Source organism: Lissotriton vulgaris, chromosome 1_1, assembly GCF_964263255.1.
Source record: "Lissotriton vulgaris chromosome 1_1, aLisVul1.2, whole genome shotgun sequence".
NCBI classification, from domain to species: domain Eukaryota; kingdom Metazoa; phylum Chordata; class Amphibia; order Caudata; family Salamandridae; genus Lissotriton; species Lissotriton vulgaris.
Window position 1 is genome coordinate 587,939,718 of NC_141685.1, and position 20,056 is coordinate 587,959,773.

General features: G+C 39.6%; 1 protein-coding gene across 1 annotated transcript in view; it reads right to left on the minus strand.

Moving 5' to 3' along the window:
- LOC147747521 (vitellogenin-A2-like) overlaps positions 1–20,056 on the minus strand; it is a 90,889-nt gene that overhangs the window by 54,447 nt on the left and 16,386 nt on the right. Inside the window, exons 10-18 of the mRNA XM_086953990.1 lie at positions 17,905–18,030; positions 16,955–17,173; positions 7,585–7,808; positions 7,369–7,466; positions 6,116–6,240; positions 4,028–4,129; positions 1,890–2,009; positions 1,610–1,799; positions 250–343 (exon numbers count right to left, since the gene is read on the minus strand). Of these exons, the coding sequence (XP_086810116.1) occupies positions 250–343; positions 1,610–1,799; positions 1,890–2,009; positions 4,028–4,129; positions 6,116–6,240; positions 7,369–7,466; positions 7,585–7,808; positions 16,955–17,173; positions 17,905–18,030 (1,298 nt within the window). The remainder of the gene's footprint in view (positions 1–249; positions 344–1,609; positions 1,800–1,889; positions 2,010–4,027; positions 4,130–6,115; positions 6,241–7,368; positions 7,467–7,584; positions 7,809–16,954; positions 17,174–17,904; positions 18,031–20,056) is intronic.

Here is a 20,056-nt window from a genome sequence, read left to right on the forward strand (position 1 = left end):
TGCAAATATACTGACCAGAAGCATTCATTGCAGCCACCTGGCATCTCAGCACCTAATACTCTTGGCTAGTATTTGGGGGCTAACTGTTATATCTGATTTTTTAGGATAAAAAAAAATTATTAGGATTATGGCAAATTTTTCAAATGTAGATGCAGAATTTTCAGTTACCCTGGATATTAACAATGGTAATTTTTGTCTCTTACATTTCTGCCAGTATTCATTGCATAAACTAATGTATACTTATTTTACCTTGGAGCTACATCAGCGTGAATTTGGATATTAGACTCAAGAAGCTGAGCAAGGCTGAAATCTGAAGATGGAGAGGGAGTCACCTTCACATCAGCTGCAAAAAGAAAGATTAGTATTGAAATAAACACGTAAAAACTAACCCTGGGCATAATACTACGCTACGCTAACGGTGCATGCAAAGTTTCGCACTTCGCAAATTGCACGTAGCACAGTACCAAAACTGTGCTTAATCACATAGCGTAAATCAACAACATCCTCATATACTTTGAAAAAACTATTTTACATGCTTAAAAGCATACAACCAATTTCACAAAAGTGAACTTTTAAAATGAAAACATTAGGCAATGAACGAGCTGATGATTTTGGGGTTCCCCCTAACCTAGGGGGAGGACCAAGCAGATGCCTTGAACACAAAGAGCATAAACAAAAAGCACATTTTGTTGAACTTCAGTGGTGGTCCCATCCTCTTAGGACCACCCCAAGCAGAGTTATTGGCAAAAAACAATCCCAACCAAAGGCCCTGCAAAGCATTATGGGACTGCAGTTCACCTAGGTATTACTAGATGTCCCTCACGAGACAAATGCAAAGCATTGAAATTATTCTTACATCAAGCTGCAGTTCCACTAGTCGTTACTAGATGTCCCTCACGAGTCAAATGCAAAACCATATAAACGCTTTCATAAAGCATTCATAAAGCATTTTCATTTGACTCGTCAGGGACATTTAGTAACCACCAGTTGAACTGCAGCTCTTTGTAGAATTATTTTGATATTGGATACTATACAATATTCACTGCCCACTGCTAATCCTATCCTATAATGCTTTGCAGGGCCTTTGGTTGGGAATGTTCTTTTGCCAATAACAGTGCTTGGGGTGGACGTAAGAGGATGGGACCACCACCAAATCGTTCAATAAGATGTGCTTTTTTGTTTTCAAGGCATCTGTTTGGTACTCCCCCTAGGTTAGGGAGGATCCTAAAATCATCACCTCTCTCACTGCTTGCTAATTTTTCAGTTTTATTTTTGTGAAAGTATTTTATGCACTTTAGCATATAAAGATAGAGATACTTATTTTATCATAACTGGCACTGTGCAGGATGCCATTTGCAATTATTTTGCAATTTTTTCACAGTGCAGACAAGTACACAGTGTCATCAGCTGCACTATGCAGACTACGTGTATTACGTGAAGTTCAAAGTATACTACATGAAGCTACTTGTAGTGCTGCTACGTAAACTACGCCCAGGCCTAGTAAAAATTTTCAAAACAGGCACACATTTCTGAGCAGCACTAGCTCAATATTAGACTGTTGTTCTCATCATCATTTAAAGTATTCAATGAATTATTATTAGAAACGTACTGTTAACAGCAGCATTCGCTACAGCAGCAGAATATATGCTCAATTCCATGGGCAGACCGACACAAGTGGGAACAATCTGTCGAACCTCAGCTGCCAACACCGGTTGGGAATATTGTCCTGCAACACCATTAAGAAGTTTGTTGATAATAGTCTTCACCATACTGTGTCTTGCTGCTGGTTCATTGAGAGCCTGTGGTAAGTGAAAAAAACAGAGGATCGTTTAATGAGAGGTACTGCTGCTGTAGAGAGCTGTGACAATGCAGAATTGTGCTGTGGTTACCTTAATGGCAGTCTGAATAAATTCCTTGTCAATGTCAAGGAAGGCCATCTCCTGACCAAACATCTTGATGTAAGCTGAGATCAATGGGGCATCTGCAGGCAGAGCCTTAAAGCCCAGCAGCTGTGGAAACAGGGAACACAAGTAGTAAGAAATACAAAACAGCTTTATCAAATCAAAATGCTTTGTGAAAATACCTTCACTAAGTTATGAGTGTTTGATGCAATGCTCTTGAATGCAGATGGGGTGGCACTGACTAAACATCAGCCAGTAAACCTTTGCCCAGGGCATGGGCCAAATAGGAATGCAACCAGCACTAACTCCACTTGGCCCCTTATTTTAACTTAAATCCTAGCCAGTAGCAGTGGTGCACAGAATCAGTGTACACCTGGGCTTCCGGCAACCTGTTGAAAACTGAAGGAAAGTGACACTCTTATCTGCTTCTCTCAATTTGTTTGCATCTCCCTGAGAGAGAGTGTTCTAGATTCTCAGAACACCCATCCAACATATGTTGATTGAGCTCATCTGCTCATGGAGAAGTTGGTTCTCTGGATGCCCCTACATCAGAGAGGGTTCCTAGGATACTTATTGAAGTCCTTCACATTACCTAATGCAATTGTCCTATGTGTCTGTCACTGCAGTAGTCATACATTAAATAAATAGGTTGCAAGAGCACCTATACTTGAACTATCTACCCACTAGTGCCAGAGAACCCTTTGGCCATCTAGAGTTCGGCAGAATGATCATACTGCTGTAATTCGGCAATGGTCCTGTGCCACAAAAATGTAAGTTCCTCCACCTTAGTTTGGGTTGGGACAACCATTATGTTTCAGACAGCAGTGCCTCAAGCAGGCTCAGGCATGGGAAACTCATGACCTGATCACCCACCTTCCACACACTATGTATGAGGCCAACAGTGGTATAGACAAAATCTATAGGTCACCTGGTCTATACACTTGGTCTATACCTCTGTTGGCCTCCCACATAGGATGGGCCTTTCAATGAAAGGGAATGACATATGCAGGGAACTCAATATCTCCCATGCTCAGAGTACAAACAGTTTACATTTCAAGGCTATTAATTTGCTACGGCCCGACTTTAGGGACTTGTTTCACAAGTAATGCTTCCAGGCCACTAATGCATGGTGGTTGGTTGGAAGTTAAGCTTTTCCAAAGGGGCTCATGGCATGTTAGCAGTAGGACTTTCACCAATACACTACTCACCAACAGGGCAGTAATCTCTTTGATGGGTGGGGCTCTGCTACTAAGGTAGAAACAAGTACCTCATGAGCCAAGTGAGATTTAAATTTGCTTAATTATATGTAACTGTCTTAAACTCAGATGGGTCATGGTAATTGCACCTAAATGCTTTGTTCATATTGCAAAAAAGAATTGAGTCACCTAGTCTATTTAATGCCTTAACACATGCTAGCAAGACAAAATGATGTTTCAGGCACAGAGAAAGACCTGTATTTCCCCAAAGGCTTGTTATCATTAGACAGGTCAATTCCTATAGCTTTTCTTCATGACTCTAGCAGCAACATTTACTATCCTTGCTCTGTTTTTTTACATCTTTGTACCTAATCAGAAAATGAATAACTATTACTCAAAAGAAGAGATGCATATCTATGAAAGACTGAATTAATATACATTGTTGGGCACAATTTAGTTTAGTTGGGAATTTTTAAATGAAAATGTATTGTTACCACACATTATTCTACAAAGGTTTGCGTTTAAAAAAAATTATCTGGTTCATGGCAGATGCGGCGAATCCAGACAGCAGTCACACAACTGCAACCAGCAGTAACACAGCTAGTGGTAGATTTACATCTGACAGGAATCAGTGGTTTTAACATAGCTGTCAACCTCTAAACCAGACCCAAAATATTTTGGGCACATTTTAGGAAAATATATTGTCAAAGCAATACTCTTGTGTGATTCCATGACTACCTGAAATGGTTAATGTTAGCAGTAGTGCACATAGTGTGAACTTGTGGGAGACTTTTGGTGGGAGTGTGTTCGATGTTTGTCAGGCATTTACTGACTGAAGTAGAAATGGGTGTGCTCTGGTATTTATGAAAATCCTGCCATTAAATCTAATATGCAAATTCTAAGTTCAACAAATGTGAATGAATACCTTACCGTTTTAACAATCTGCTGTATTTTCTTGCGCATTGGGTATTCAGCAAATGGAGTATTTTGTTTCCTGAGAGTTTGCTCCAGACCTTCAGCTCGGACAGCAATCTAGTAACAAGTATTAAAATGTAAGTTTCTGTATAGAGAGGTGATGTATCAGTTAGGAACATGTTGATCACTGATTTGGTATATTATGAACTGCAATAATTATTCCCTTACAGCAGCATGACAGTTGGCTTTTGGTTTGCAAGGTTTCTCCCATCTCCTGATACACACTTTACTATATGTACCTTTATTTATTTTATTTATACAGTTTTATATGGCATGAACATGACGCAAGAAGGTATCAGAGCACTTTACATATAGTCAGGGAAAGAAAACAAGTGGATCAAATTAAACAACAAATTCAAGAACGAAACTAGCTGTCGCATAGTCAAGGAGAGGGTATTGATTTCCCCTGAAGGACAATGCAAGTATGAAAACAAACAGGAGCATTGTTAGGAAGTTGCAAAGATTGGTGAAAAGCATGCCCCATAACGTGGTGCAGGAGTAGAGTTTGTGAATTCTAGTTTATAAAAGTATTCATCAGCAAGGCTTCAACTTCTTTTTTGAAAGCCACAGGTGAGGGATTCAGTCTGATTTCGGGGGGCAGGGAGTTCCAAATTCTCAGGGCAATGCCCGAGAAGGCACAGTTGTTGGTTTTCTTTTTATGAAATTTCTGTAGTTTCAACAAAAAAACACTGGTGCTTCTAGAGGGCCTACAGACAAAAGATAAATCCAGTTTTTGTGCAATGTACAGTGGGGTGTTGAACTGTAGGGCTTTGTGGGTTATGCAGGAAATGTGTAGCTGAATCCTAGCCTCACATGGGTGCCAGTTTTGAGATTTCAAATCTGGTGAGATGTGGTTGTTTCTTTTGGATCCTGTGGTGAGCCTTACTGCAGAGTTAAGGCCATCTTGTATCTCAATAAACCTCAAAGGGTTGGACTTCCATAGTCTAGCCTGGAGATTACTAGGGCTTGAACAGCAGACTGGTAATCATCAGTGGGAACAAAGGGTGGAATTACCCTTAAAATGCTCATTTGGAACTTGCTCCTCTGGTAGCGATGTTGATGTTGTAAGGCATGTTTAGGTTCTTATCTAGTGTTATTCCCAGTGAGCTTGCAGAATATATGATGTGTGGCATGCAGTTAAAAGCAGTATGTTGTTTCAAATATTCTTCAATAATTGGAAATTGCTTGGGTGGGGCAATTAGGAGGAATTCCTTTTGAGAGTGAATAGATGAGATATGTTGAAGGGCCTGATATCCGCAGGGAAGTGATTGCCAGGTCAAGTTGGGTGTCATCGGCATACATGTGATAGTGAATGTTAGATGATTTCAACATTTGAATCAAAGACTCCATGAACAGGTTGAAGAGAGTGGCTGAGAGAGTGGAGCCCTGTGGAACCCCTAGTGTGACCGGTGTGGACTTGGTCAGGGATTGATTGACCTTAGTTATTTGTATCCTTTGGTGGTGAAATGATGTGAATCAGTTTGAAACAGACCTAGACAGACCCATCCTGTGTTCTAGGAGCCTGTCATGTTTGACAGTATCAAAAGCTGATGAGAGATTGAGGAGGATTAGAAGGCAAGATTAGCTATTATACAGCATTTTTAACATGTTCATAATGGCTGTTTCAGTGCTGTGACCCAGAGGGAAGCTAGATTGGAATTGGTCAAGGAAATGGAATTGGTCTATGTGGTTGCACAGTTGCACATAGACACATTTATCGATTAGCATCGCCAGAGTCAGAATGTTGGTGATTGGGAGGAAAATGTTGAGGTCCTTGTGGTCAGCCTTGGGTTTTTTAAAAATAGGAGTTAGCTGGCCCATCTTTAGGCAATCAGGGATCTTGCCTTGAAGTATGGAGGCATTGAATATCTTGGCCCAAGGTGGAAGCATAGACTTCTTCATCGCAATCAAGACATTTGCAGGTAAAGGGTCAGAGTGGTGGTTTGAAGGTTTCAGTGCTTTGGTTAAAATTACAAATCATCCATTCTTTATTTACTGGTCTAGAAGTGGGGTCATTTACCATGGCAAACTAGCAGTCTTTACCTCAAGAATATCAGCCTCTGCACCGATGATGTACCCTCGGGTTTTGGCAAGGAGGAACACAGGGAACATTGTGTTTGCGCTGTTCATGATAAAGACATCTGCAGTTGCTCCAGCCATAAGTGCATCTATAGTAAAAGAATAAACACATGCTCTTGTAAAAAATGGCATAGATGGTTCATCTTCCTGCTGCTTTATTGTGGAAACTTAAGACGCTCGTCAAGATTCTACATTTCCGGGACATTTGCACTTAATAATAACATTTCATCCCATCAGGGTAAAATGCGTTGACCTTGAAATATGTAAAAGATTCGGAGAAAATGTTCTCAGATTATACATGCGCAGAAGGCCCATATTTCACTTCTGATAACCACCGAACAATGTGGATCATCCATGTTGGGTTATGAGGAATGAGCTTTTGGTCAAGTGAGGCACACATCACTTTTGCAATTCATATAAATGTCAATAGAGGCGAATTCCATGAGGAACACAATTTGGAAATGCACGTTCACAACAAGCTCGTCTTTATAGGCACATTCTGAATGATATCTCATTCTGATCCAATGGCAGTCAATGTTTACCACCTTAGCACTGTGTGGAAATAGGTAAAACCATAAAATATTGATTGCATCTGTCTAGGTATTTCATATCCCACCACATTTTAATTCGAATATCTCTTGTCTGTGTCACCACCAAACATGTGATGCGCACTCACTAGTTCAAGGAGTCTTCAAACACTAATTTGACTTTCCATTCAAAAGCTAAGAGTTCTTTTTCTTTCAATTTGGTTTCCTTCAGATCTCCACATCATAGATTCTTGATGTACTCCTGGTATCACCCGCACACTGTCTTCCTCCTGTCCACACGGAGGGTAGGCATTTAAAAATAAAGGAGTATTTTGTTGTCCTGTGTTTGTGTTAGTGAACTAATATTTAGTACTGAAGGCAATCATGATAATGAGTGAGGGTAGAAGCTTTCTATAATTTCAAAATATCAGTAAAAATGCGGCTGACTTTTGATAATTTGGAGGAAAAATATTATGATAATTGTGATTTACTTGCATTTATCTAACATGAACACTATTACTTAACTGTAGTCATAATCCTATGGAACTTCAAAGGTCAACTATATATTTTTTTGCATTATGCATTTGTATGGGCTACTTCATAGCTGGGAGTGTTTAGGAAAGGTGTAGTCAGACAGTCAAAACATTTGGAAAAGCGGTCAAGTATCTGGTTAGCATTTTATGTACTTACGTTGAAATGACCCGACATGTAAAGCTTTGCTGTAACGATAGCTCATTCTGTCGAGCATGGGGTTCAACATCTTTACAGCAACACTGCAAGCAGCAGCTCTAAAAGAAATTATGTTAACTCTCATCATTGAGGTTTTCTTACAGATGAGTTGGCATATATGATCATATTTTATTATAAGTTTCTATCCATAACATAACCTTCCACTTTGATGCTTACACTTGATGGAGCGATGGGACACGGTTTCTGGACAAGGCCTTCATCTGTGAATATACGAAACTTGCCAGTTGTAGGTTCACTTTGACCTCCTTTGATGCAATGTTGGCGATGGTTGTCACTAAGGCGAGACCAGGCTTGGTTTCAAACAGAACCACAGAGGCCATCATCCGGACTTCAGTACGAACTCGGCGGTCCATAAAGATCTGCAGAAGAATTTCCTGAACCTACAGAGAGAAACATAATATATCTATTGAAATATCTAGCTTGAAAACACATCACCAGTATCCGGTGATGTACATTTGCATTTGTATAAAATGCATGTATTTGTACTGATAAATAGCTTGATACCTAGAAGACGCTGTGGGTTATGTAGTTACTAAAGAGGCACCTTCCTGCCCAGTTATTTCTTCATCTGTGTGAGAGGATATCAGGATGGCTGACATTTAACAAGCAATACTTGTCCAACTCATCTATCTTTAGTGCAACAACTACAACCAAATCACCAGGTGCTATAAATATTCAACTACTATTAAAAAGATTTAGATGACATACTCAATGTACCTCATAAGAAGCAACACATTTTAATTTAAAGTTTTATTTTCATAATGTGTAAAGGATAATACGTGACAGAGTGTCAGTGAAGTAGACACACTCTTTACGTGATGTGTACTCCAACAGCACTTTTACCATTCTCAAGGAGGGAAACCTTTAGATTTGTTAATGTGTCTGAGCCTATAAAGCTCTGGCCATGAGAATCAATATGTTACTTTGTAACAATTACCATAAAACACAGTTTGTTCTCTCTAAATTCATATTTTTGGTCTTTGTCACAAACCTTATCTTAAGTAAAGCAGACCTTTGTGGAAAAAGGGCAGAAACCCTGCATGCAAAACTGTCAGGTCAGTAGTGTGAGGCATCATAATATAAGGATGAGAATTTTCTAAAATGTAGAGACTCCATACACATAGGATTATAAAGATCCTGTTGGAAAATGTATGCAAATGGTAATGCTTCAGAGCGAATGGCTATACTAACCTTAGACATAACCACATTTATGCATCAGAGGCCTTTTTATGTTTTAAATATTGATGTAAGGTAAAGATTGGGAAATCTGGTGTTACTTTAGTAGATGAACCAAAGTGGGTTCATCACTTCTGGTGGTATGAGTAGAAAATGTACAATAAAGAACTATAAAAATGATATTTAGAATGCAGTTACCTATTGTGTGTCTCCATAATGGTGAAAAGCCTATTACAAAATAAGCTGCTGCCTATCAAATTTTGACAGAAATAAGACACACTTAATTGTCCTATTGGCTTTCATTAAATAACACAGAGAAAGTACCCGATTCTGACAAGAGACTTCTGCAGCCCTCAGGTTTTGTTTGTGATATTTTATATAAGAAAAGATCACTGAAGTAAAAATTGGCTGCTTCTAAGAAAGTCTTCCAGAAATCCTGACAGAGAAAACAACTGATTTTGTAATCACCAATCCAGTGGAGCATGTGAGTATATTAAATTACATCAATGATGAATAAATGTATAATTTCTTAGTTCAACTCATATTAGGTTTAACACACACAATCTATTTTCTTTTTGTGTTACTTCAAAAGAAGGCAGACCTGAGTGGGATGACTGCAGAGTTCCACGCCTCTGCCTAGTCTTCCGTGACTCGTGACCCATGACCCCGCCTCTGTAATGGCGATCGTGATCTAGAGACGTGGAGACGCTGGAGGACTGCAGCTACAGGGAAAAAACCGGGAGCCTCTAGCTGAAAAGAATACACAGTCTCACTTGTGTAACACGGTGCAGAGAGAATCAGGAAATCAAGAAGAAATGCCCCGAGAGAGATGATGCCTCGCTGATTTAGTCTGCTTTTCTGTCGGGAGTTCGGTCCGAGTTAGGACATACTGCTCATCTGTGTCTTTTGAAGGTGAGCGCAGGAGTGTTCTTATCAGTGGGCCAGACACGGAGCTTTTCAACAGAGCTGCCTGATGGGTGGTCGGTCCGCTAATCGGCAATGTTTGAGGTGGTTGTAAGCGGACAGATACGGAGCAGATACTAAGCTTATTGAGGCTGTGCTAGCTGACTGATTTTCCACGAAAGAAAGGAGGAGGTGTAAATCTGAGGGTGGCTCCCAGGTGCAGCTAGCAGAGTTTGGTCTACTAGAAACGATCAATATACCTAAAAAACAAAACAAACAACAAAAAAAAACAATTTATTTGGTTCTTTGGGACTCTGTGGATCTGAGTGGAGTCCCTCTGAGTTAACTGTTTGGGATCATTGGGGCTGCAACGGATTGCTGAAGATCAAGCTTTAAAACCCCTTTTTTTTTTTTTTTTTTTTTTCTTTCATCCTAAAAACGAACTAAAAAAAAAAAAATAAAGCTCTGAGCTAACTGTGGGGATAATTTTGGATCATTTGGATTGCTGGAGATCTGTGTTAAAAACTTTTTCTATCCTAAAAAAACAAACTAAAAGGAAGGGAAAGAAGAAGGAAGAAAAAAAGGAAAAGGGGAGTGTACTGCTCTAAAAATGGGCAAACTTTTGAAGGATGACGACGCAGTTAAACTCAGCAAAGTGGAAGCGGCTGCCCGACAGAAAGCCAAAACTCGTCTCGCTCTGGCTAAAAAAGCTGCACGCAAAGCTGCTTGTGAGAAAAATAAAGACATCAATAGGGAGGGTGTGGGGAGCCCTGTAGCTGTAGCTGATGATACAACACCTGAATCTTCAGATGAGGAACCGCCCTCCTCCTCTACCCCCCTACAGCATAAAGAACAGCATATAGAACAACAAGAACAGCAAGAAGCAGCCACAGAGGGGGACAAGACGAATGATATTAATGCAGCAGATTTACTTGCACAGTCACAGGCAGAAAAGGAAGTCCACCCTCAAACTCTCAACCCCTCACCAGCATTGGTAACAACAGCGCCTCAGGTGGTAGAAGAGAGGAGAAACAGCGGGAAGGGAGGAAAGGAGGTGAGAGACTTTCCACTGTTTGCAAAAAGAACAACTCCGAAATCTCTCCTTCCTAATTCTTCACAACTCCTTTCGGTCTCCCTCACTTTGGATCCCCCAGCCTCTAATGCTCTATCTAAGGGTCCTGACATGACAGTATCTCCACCTCAAACTCAGCTTTCTACAGTAAATGTAGCAAATGAAGCGGCAAGTGATGGGGGGAGTATATATGATGCAACTCCCGGGAGCGGGAGAGAAAGAATATTAGGACCCGACTCTAGCCTTCTCGACAAGGAGGCAAGATCAGAGGTAAAATTCCAGCTAGATATTCGTGAGATGCTCAATCTAATTCTCGACGAGATCCGTGAAATAAAAAATAATCAGCGCACGGAACTTGCTGCTATTCACGCCAGAATTGATAAGCTGGAGGAGTTAACACTGGCACTGCCCAACAGGGTTTTGGAAGCTGAGTCAAGGATTGCTGTCCTGGAAGATCAGATGAATCTGGTATCAGGAGAGACTAAAGAGGCTACAAAGAAGAGGATTATAATGGAGAATAAACTCGAGGAGTTGGAGAACCATTCTCGCAGATCCAACCTGAGGATCGTAGGGGTTCCAGAAGGAACAGAAGGATCCGACACAGTACAATGGGTTAACTCATTTATACAGAAAGTAGTTCTACCAGACTTTGAAGGAGACTTAACGATAACAAGAGCCCACAGAGTACCGGCTCAGCATTTTGCGAACTCTCCATTCCCTAGAACTATCCTTCTAAATTTTGCGGATTTCAGGATTAAGGAACGGATACTCTCTAAGGCATATCAACAACGCCAGTTTTCTGTTTCCGAAACCACAAAATGCAGGATTTTCTCGGATATGACAGCAACTGCAGCCAAAAGAAGGAAAGAGTTTGTAAAATTGCTGCAGTTGTTTAAAGCTAATGGTGCTCAGGCCTCGATTGCGCAGCAATCAAAGCTGAAGGTTCTCGTTAAGGGAAAATTCTTTCTATTTACTGATTTAGAAGAGGCACAGACCCTGCTTAATGAGATATCTACAAGGGCCTAGGCTCAATGGCTTGGCTTAACTGTATGTTAACGGAATGTTAAATATGAGGAATCTAATGTTATAATGTTAATCTAGTTAAAAGGGGAAAAAAGGGAAAAAGAGTATGGAAAAAATTCAGGCGGGTGTTCCTGGGTCAAGGGTCACACTAGGGTGTAACAAGAAGACACCCGTAGAGGAAATAAGGGGTGGGATGTGGGCAGTGTGGACGGGGAGGGGTTTCCCACATCCCTGGGGGGGTCCTGGGTGGGGGGGAGTGAAAGCAGAAAAAAAAATACAAGCTCAGTAGGTTTTCTATTCTTAACATGGGTTGGTACAGAAGAGGTTTCAGAACATCATAGCTTCGTCAATGAGATTTAACTTGTGCAATATCCTGTCCATTAATGCAAATGGGCTGCTAAATAAACAGAAATACGGAGCTCTTTTAAAATGGGTAATTGCCTTTAAACCCCATGTGGTCTTCCTCCAGGAGACGCACCTGAAATCGAACTCTCCAAAGTTGTTTCTACCTAGATATTTTTCCTATGGGTTTTTTTCCTCAGCTGGGGTCGCCCAGAGGGGTGTCGCTATTTATTTCTCTAGGAATCTACCCTGGGAAATTTTGCAAATGCAAAGAGACTCTAAAGGTAGATGGCTTTGGGTTACAGCAAAATTGTTGGGAAAAGTATTCAATTTTGTAAATTATTATGGCCCAATTTTTGATGACACCTCGGCCCTGACTGAAATTAGTGAAATTCTAAGGGGCACTGCTGGGCAAATTATAATAGGAGGTGATTTCAATTATATCCAGGATTTAAAGAGGGACACCTCAAACAAGAATAAGAAACAACTAAAACCAAAGACTAAAGGGGTGTTAGAGGCTTTCATGTCCGAATATCAATTGCGGGACTCCTGGCGTTCCCTAAACCCCAATCTAGAGTCTTACACGTGCTATTCTAATAGGTTCCACACAGCCTCTAGAATAGATTTTTTTTTATCCTCAAGATCACTCCAAATTTCCAACGCATTGATAGGCTGTAATCCCTTTTCAGATCATGGGAGGATTGAGGTAGAACTAATACTAGAGGGTACGACAGGGGAGCGATCTAGGTGGCAGTTGGATCGTACCCTGTTACAGAACATGACATGGGTTGAGGGTTTTAAAGATTGGATAAGGGAATTTTTTTTAGTAAATAAGGACTCAGCAGAGCCTTTTGCAGTATGGGGGGCATTCAAAGCAGCAGCCCGGGGACAGATTATAGCATTTTCTTGCAATAAAGCAAATGACCGAAAAAGAAAAATTTCTGCCCTTCAGTGTGCTGCTGAGAATGAGTATACATTGAAACTGAATCAAAAACCTAATAACTGGGAACAAGCTAAAGCATTGCTTAGGGACTTCTTCATCCTGGAAGAGATAAATAGCTCAAAAGCCTTTCAACAAAAGCTATATGAAGACAGTCAACTCATGGGTAAGCTGCTGGCAAATTCGATCAGGAAAAAACAAGAGTCGTCCATCATTTTAAAAATTCAAGACCCGTCAGGTGGAATAGATACTCGAAGTGAGGGAATCGCGAAAATATTCCTTGATCATTACGAGAGAATATACTCTACTGATATTCAAGTGGAGGAAATATTGATCAGGGAATACTTTGATAATTTAAATATCCCCAAAATTTCCAACTTCAGATCTAATCAAATAGGCTGTGATATAAGTCATCTGGAAATTCAGAATAGTATAAAAGCCACAGCAGGAGCAAAGGCCTCAGGGATAGATGGATTCCCAATCCAATTTTATAAGGTTTTTTTGAAGGAATTAGAAGATCCCTTGAAACATTTATTTAATTATATTAGACTAGGTGGTAGGGTTCCCTCAGAGTTTAAAGAGTCCACAATTATTAGTTTTGTTAAGAAAGGCAAGAATCCGGAGGACGTAAATTCCTATAGACCAATTAGTCTATTAAACTCTGATTATAAGGTTTTCATGAAAATTTGGGCTCAAAGATTCGTGTTGGCAGCCCAGGAGGTAATACATCAAGACCAAACGGGTTTTATAGCCGGTCGTAGTATGGCTGCCAACACAGAATATTTAATACAGGCACTAGATTATTGTAATATTAATTCAATTTCTGCATGCATTCCTATGATTGATGCAGAAAAAGCATTTGATTTAGTCAACTGGTCAGCGTTATTTTTTTCTTTGGGTTATTTTGGATTCCCCGCCCCTATTATTAACATGTTACAAAATATCTATGAAGGGGCATCAGCCCAGGTGATAATAAATGCCAAGCAAGCTGGGAAGATTAAAATAAAACGGGGTACTAGACAAGGTTGCCCCTTATCACCCCTGCTTTTCACCTTTTTTATCGAACCCCTGGTAATAAAAATAAGAAATAATGAAGCAATATCTTCCCCAATTGCTGGAATGTCGAAGTTAAAATTATTTGCCGACGACATCATCCTTTACATGGCTCCTGATAAAGAAAATATCTTACATCTTATGAAAGAGCTTCAGGAATATGAGAAGATAGGGGGATATAAAATCAATGAGAAAAAAACGGAAGTTCTTATTATAAATTCAAATTTAGATTTCCTTCCGCCAGATCTTCAGCTCCAAGCAGAAAAAAGGGACCCAATAAGATATTTAGGGATTTATGTGACCAGAGACTATCAAGAACTTTTTCAACTGAATTACATAAAAACAAAGAATAAAATTAAGTGCCTTTTAGAACAATGGGATATACTGCCCCTATCATTGATTGGCAGAGTGGCATTGATTAAGATGAACATATTACCTCTGCTTTTATTTTTGTTTAGTAATATTCCAATCAAAGTCAATATGGCCTTTTTTAACGAACTAGAATCCATGATGAGAAAATTTATTTGGAACAAAAAGGCCAATAGAGTCAAACTCGCGGTAATACAACTTCCTGTTAACCAAGGCGGGCTTGCTCTTCCCCATTTTAATACATATTACGAAGCAGCTTTTTTCGATATAATGGCAGGATTATTAAAGGCTAGACAGACAAGAGACAACTTTTTTTTAAATAGAATGCTTGAGGAATCAGGCTCTCAAATTCCTATCTTCTTAAAAACTGCAAAGCTTCCAAAGAGAACACGATACAAGACACTGATAGGGTATTCATCAAGATTACGGCTGCTATTTGAAAAACATGGTTCAGATGGATCTATTTATTTGAAACTGTCAGAATGTGCTAAAATGGGTCTTAGGATTTCTTCAAGTCATCTGACAGAATGGGAATCGGCCGGATTCTGTGAAATAAGGCATCTTCTTACTCAAAATACCTTAATTAGCTGGCAAATGGTTAGGGATAGAACGCATCCGAGGCGGCTCATGTTTTTTCAATATTTGCAATTGATTTATTTTATGAGAAAAGAAGTAGGAAGTCTAGATTCAACACCCAATGCTTTGCTAACAGCGCTATATGGGGAGAAACATAAGGGTATTGGATTCTGGTATAAAAAGCTACCCCCTTCTGGATCATCTACTATAATAATTAACCACTTGGAGAAAATAAATCTTACATTACAGTGTGTATTGTCAGATAAAGACTGGGAGACAATATGTTATTTAGGAAACAGAGCACTTCGAGCAGCTAACTATAAGCGAATGTCCTTTCTTTCTCGCTGGCTGGCATATTACACCCCGGAGGCCCTACAGAGAATGTTCCCTGAATGTGAGAACAAATGTTTTAGATGCAAAACCAGGGGACAGGGTGGTTGGTATCATATTTTTTTCTCATGTCCAAAGTTAGAACCCTTCTGGAAGGAGATTTTCGCAGATTTGGAAATAGCAACTGGGAAAATTCTTCTTCCAGAAGGGGAAGTGGCCCTTTTTGGCATCAGTAAAGACAGGAATAGGTTTAATGAATCAGAAGAAGTGTTTATTTTTATTTCCGCTGCCGTGGCACGGTCCCTGATTTTGCAAAATTGGAAATCTACGTTAAGTGGGTTAATAAAATGAGAAGAACATATAATTTTGAGAGAGCCTATGCAGGTAGAGTGGGTGCAATTGCAAGATTTGAAAGGAATTGGAAACATTTTAACAAGCTTGAACTGTTAAAAGGAAGGTGATTGTTATATTTTAGTTAATTGTAAGTATTGTAAATATCCATCTGCTGTGCTATATCAAATTGCTAAACACTTTTATCATATATATTAGTCGTTATTGTATTTGCACTTCATGAAGTGTATTACTATTTGTGTTACTATGCATCGGCACTTTATTGCATTAGTCACTTTATATAGGTCAAATTTTGCACGTAATTGCAATTGCACTTTCAAGCGTCGGTCTTTTTCACTTTTGCACTAGCACTTTATGAACGGCATAATAATAATAATCTTGATGCTGCTATTATCAGTTGTTTATATATTGGGTAACCTAATATGTTTTGGAACTAATATCTTAAATACTGTAATAATATTATTATTATTATTTCTTTTTTCTTTTTTGTGCATTATTGCAGTTTTTGTATTATTGCTGTGGTATTTTTTTTTTTTTTTTTGTCTAGGGTTGTCTCTTGGATACTGTAAATTTTTTCTAATGTATGTCTAAGTATGAAGAAATTAATGTACCAATGTATATAACATTTTTTTTTTTCACCTACGGCTTGTAATAAAAAAAAAAAAATAAATAAATAAAAGAAGGCAGACCTAATGTAAAATTACTACCAAAGTGCCTGAAAAATGACCATCTTTTTCTGTAGACTCTTTACACTCATACTTATAAGTGAGGTGTGCCAATAGAATTCCACTACGTTGGTACTACACAGACCCTCCAAGTAAGGCTAAATTGTATCTTATTGCTAGGGGCATACAGTAGATCAATGAATGCTTCCTTCAGTAACTAGTTATGGTTTATTGTAAATCTGAGATATCTTCAAGCCACTCTCTAACTAAGATATATTGACAGCAGAATGTGATATAGGAATTTTTTATGAAAACGTGTACAGATTAAAGTCGCACACATACACATATGATGGCATACACACTTGAATGCGCTGTCTTGTATGATTTTATTCGAACATTTGGAAAGACATCTATGTGGAAGCACTGCCTATTTGTTAAGGGTAGCTAAGATCTGAAATCTAAATTGCCCTTTAATAACCCAAAAGACAATAAATCAGTGCACAAAACAACACATAAATTACATTATTAATTGTATTTTGTGTAAATATGAAACTTCTGAGCTCTTCTAGGGTTTTTTATAGTGCTCGTATGTAGGCAAACCAACCAACTGAAATGGATATTCAATCAAATATTGTGCTCAGGGTCAACAATATAATTATTCTTTTGATTCTGGTACGCATCTTAGTATGATTGGTGTTTTGATGAATCTCGCTCCTTCTTTCTTACCCTTCTTGGATCCTCTTTCACAATGTTCCTTAAAGCCATCACTGCATCAGTCTGGATCCTGACAGGCAGCTGATAAGCACTGGAGGAGAATCCTGGCAAGAACTTCTGGATCCGCTTGATACTGGCCGGCTGTCCTGCATTTCCAAGAGCCTTCAGAGCCAGTGCCATGTCCTCTTCATGGGCATTGTTGGCCGCTTCAGCTGCCAAGTCATGTAGAGGCTGCAAAAGAAACACATGTAATGCTCATAATTTTTCCACTCTTTCACTCGCAGGTTCTCTCTCCCATTCCTTATTTTTACCTTTTTTGTATGGATTAGATGAAATTACCCCGAATGCAGTCGCCTTGTCTAATGACCTCTGTGTCTCCCATTTTTCCTCTTCCCACAATCCAAATGATAGGTGGTTTGTGTTTGTGTAGTTCTTACTTCTCTAGCACCATAGCAGTGAATAACTGGGTTTCAAATCCAGTTTCCAAACTAAGGGCTCTCCTTGAAAGCCACAAACAACATCTACATCCCCATGCAGTGAACTTATTGTTAATATTGCTCTACATAAAGTACAAATATCCATTACAATGTTTGAGTTCTAACCCTAAGAAAGAGGAAAAAATAATCTGATACAGAGACACCCATGTTCTACATGAGCAATGGTCTATTGGACATGCTCAGTACACGCAAGGGAATTTATTCCATTGGGTGGATTTGAGTGCTAGTGTGTGCAAATGACTGGTTTTTATGAGACAATGAGAACATAACATGCTTATTTATGGATTTTTTGTGGATACGTTATACTGGTGCCTACATGGTGGTAGGACACAAAATGGTCACAGATGCTGTTTTTTCATATTACTGTACATACCTTAGTGCATAGATTAACTAAAGCACACTGATTGTGTATATAAAATAAATATGTAAAACAAATTTCCTTGTGAATACTGAAAAGTTACTCACGGATAGAGCTTCCTCAGGACAGGAAGAATGTGCACCACAGTATTTGTTCACCATGGACCCGTATGCCAGGATTGCTGCCTTGTAGACGACAGGGGATTTCTGATGTTCTGCCTCTTTGACTAAATCCTGCACGGTTACAGACAGAGGTTAACCACTGGAAGTGTGTAGACCGTGTTTATTTTATACACCACACATGGTATGGACATTTCACTACATTTGTGCAATTATGGAGAATAGGGTTAAAATGTAAAAGTTGGCTAACACATTACAAAAAACGCATCATTGAGGTGTATCATACAGGTCAGCACTCCACATAACAAAAATTTATCAAGTGATTTTACAAGAGAGGACTTTATATGTCCCTATGGGCTATTTGTTGAACTTCATACACTGGTGGCACAGAGCCTAGACAGCTAAGGATATGTTAGTGAGCCAACATGTTATGGGTGTGTAATAGCAACGACAGGGTGATTTTGATTTTAAAAGTCAAAGGTGGCAGGAGTCACGCGCACACCGACCGAAGATGGCCGCCTGAGGCTGTGACTCCTCGATTCACCAGACTTCGTCCTTGATTTAGTGCAGCTCCTGCGCTTCTTAACGTCAAAGCATGTCGGATTTTTAAATCGGATCGCTAGCGCCTCTACATTCTGTGTTTTCTTCATTTGAACTCAGCCCTGGAAGGAAGAATGTGCAGGTGATGCAGGTGATGCAGTTCAATTATTACCGGCGCCATTTGTTTTTCTTTTTTTTACCGCGTTTTCGCCTCAGGGTGTCTTTTTTCTTCCTCAATACTTTACATGTATTCTCCATTCTTCCCACGTTCTGAATTTCTACTCTGGGCATTCCAACTATTTTATCAGACTCAATGCAGATTCAGATGCTATTGAAGAATTTATTGAGGTGTTGTTTTTATTTGCAGTTTTGGTGGCCGCCATTTTGTCACTTTTCCTGGCTCTCCCAATTCTCTCCATACCTCCATATCATCGCTCTCAAGATGCTCCTTTTCACAGTTTTATGGTGATTCTCGCATGTTTTTTAGGCTTCCTCTGCTCTATCTCCTGGTCTCTTGCAATACTCCAAAAATAAAAAAAATACTCCTCCCACCTCTGGATCCAGTACTTCCACCTTTAATAAAGGTTCTTGTCTATCTCAATTACCGTCAAACACTGACTGCCTTGACTTTACAAGTTGTTTTACTACCATGTCCACTAAAGGGTCGTTGCCCTCCACCACTGGCAAGATCCTCCTTTGCCCCCTAAATCCACCTCTCCGGTGTCTCTGGATATGGTCTGGGAGGAACTATGCACCCCTTATCCATTCATTGAGAAAACTAATTCCCGTCGGCAAGTGCTAGATGATAAATGGTCCTCAATGGATTCTCGTATCACTATGGTGGAACACCAACTGGATGATGTTCAAGCTTTATCTATAAAGTTGTCCTCGTTTGAGTTGGAAGTCTCGCAACAGAACAGAGCATCTGAAGATTTTAAAAACAGGAATCGTCGCAATAATCTACATATCTATGGACTTCCTGAGGGACTTGAAGGGGATGACCCCATCACATACTTTGCATCTTTTTGCCTCAATTTTTGGACCTTCCTACTACCGCCAAACTGAAAATTCAATGTGCTTATAGACTGGGTGCTCGTTTTTCTTCCTCATTTGCACCCTCTAAGCCTCATGGAATAATAGTTTTATTCTTGCAATTCACTGACCTCTTGCTGGTTCTGAATGCAGCCAGAGCTAAAAAGAACCTCTCCTGGCATGGTACTAAGGTTTTCATTTCCCAAAATGTCTCCTCGGAGACAGCTAAACGCTGGAAGGAATTTCTGGATCTTCGTCCCCCCCTCCGCTCCTTGGGTGCACGATATGGTTTATTTCATCCATGTCTCTTCAAAGTCACCTTTCTCAGCAAAACGTCCACTTTCGAGGATCCAGCTGACCATTGTCATTTTATTCAATCTCACTCTACTGCAACAAGGGAGATATCTTCCTCCTCGTCTAGAACTTGACTCTTCCTTTTCACTAATGTTGTATGATTCTCACTCAATTTTCTGTCTTATTCAGTTGCCATTTTTAGATCCTATGTAATTATTCCATTGTTTACTTAACAGGTGTATTGATATCATCCTCGTCTTATGCTTGTTTATAT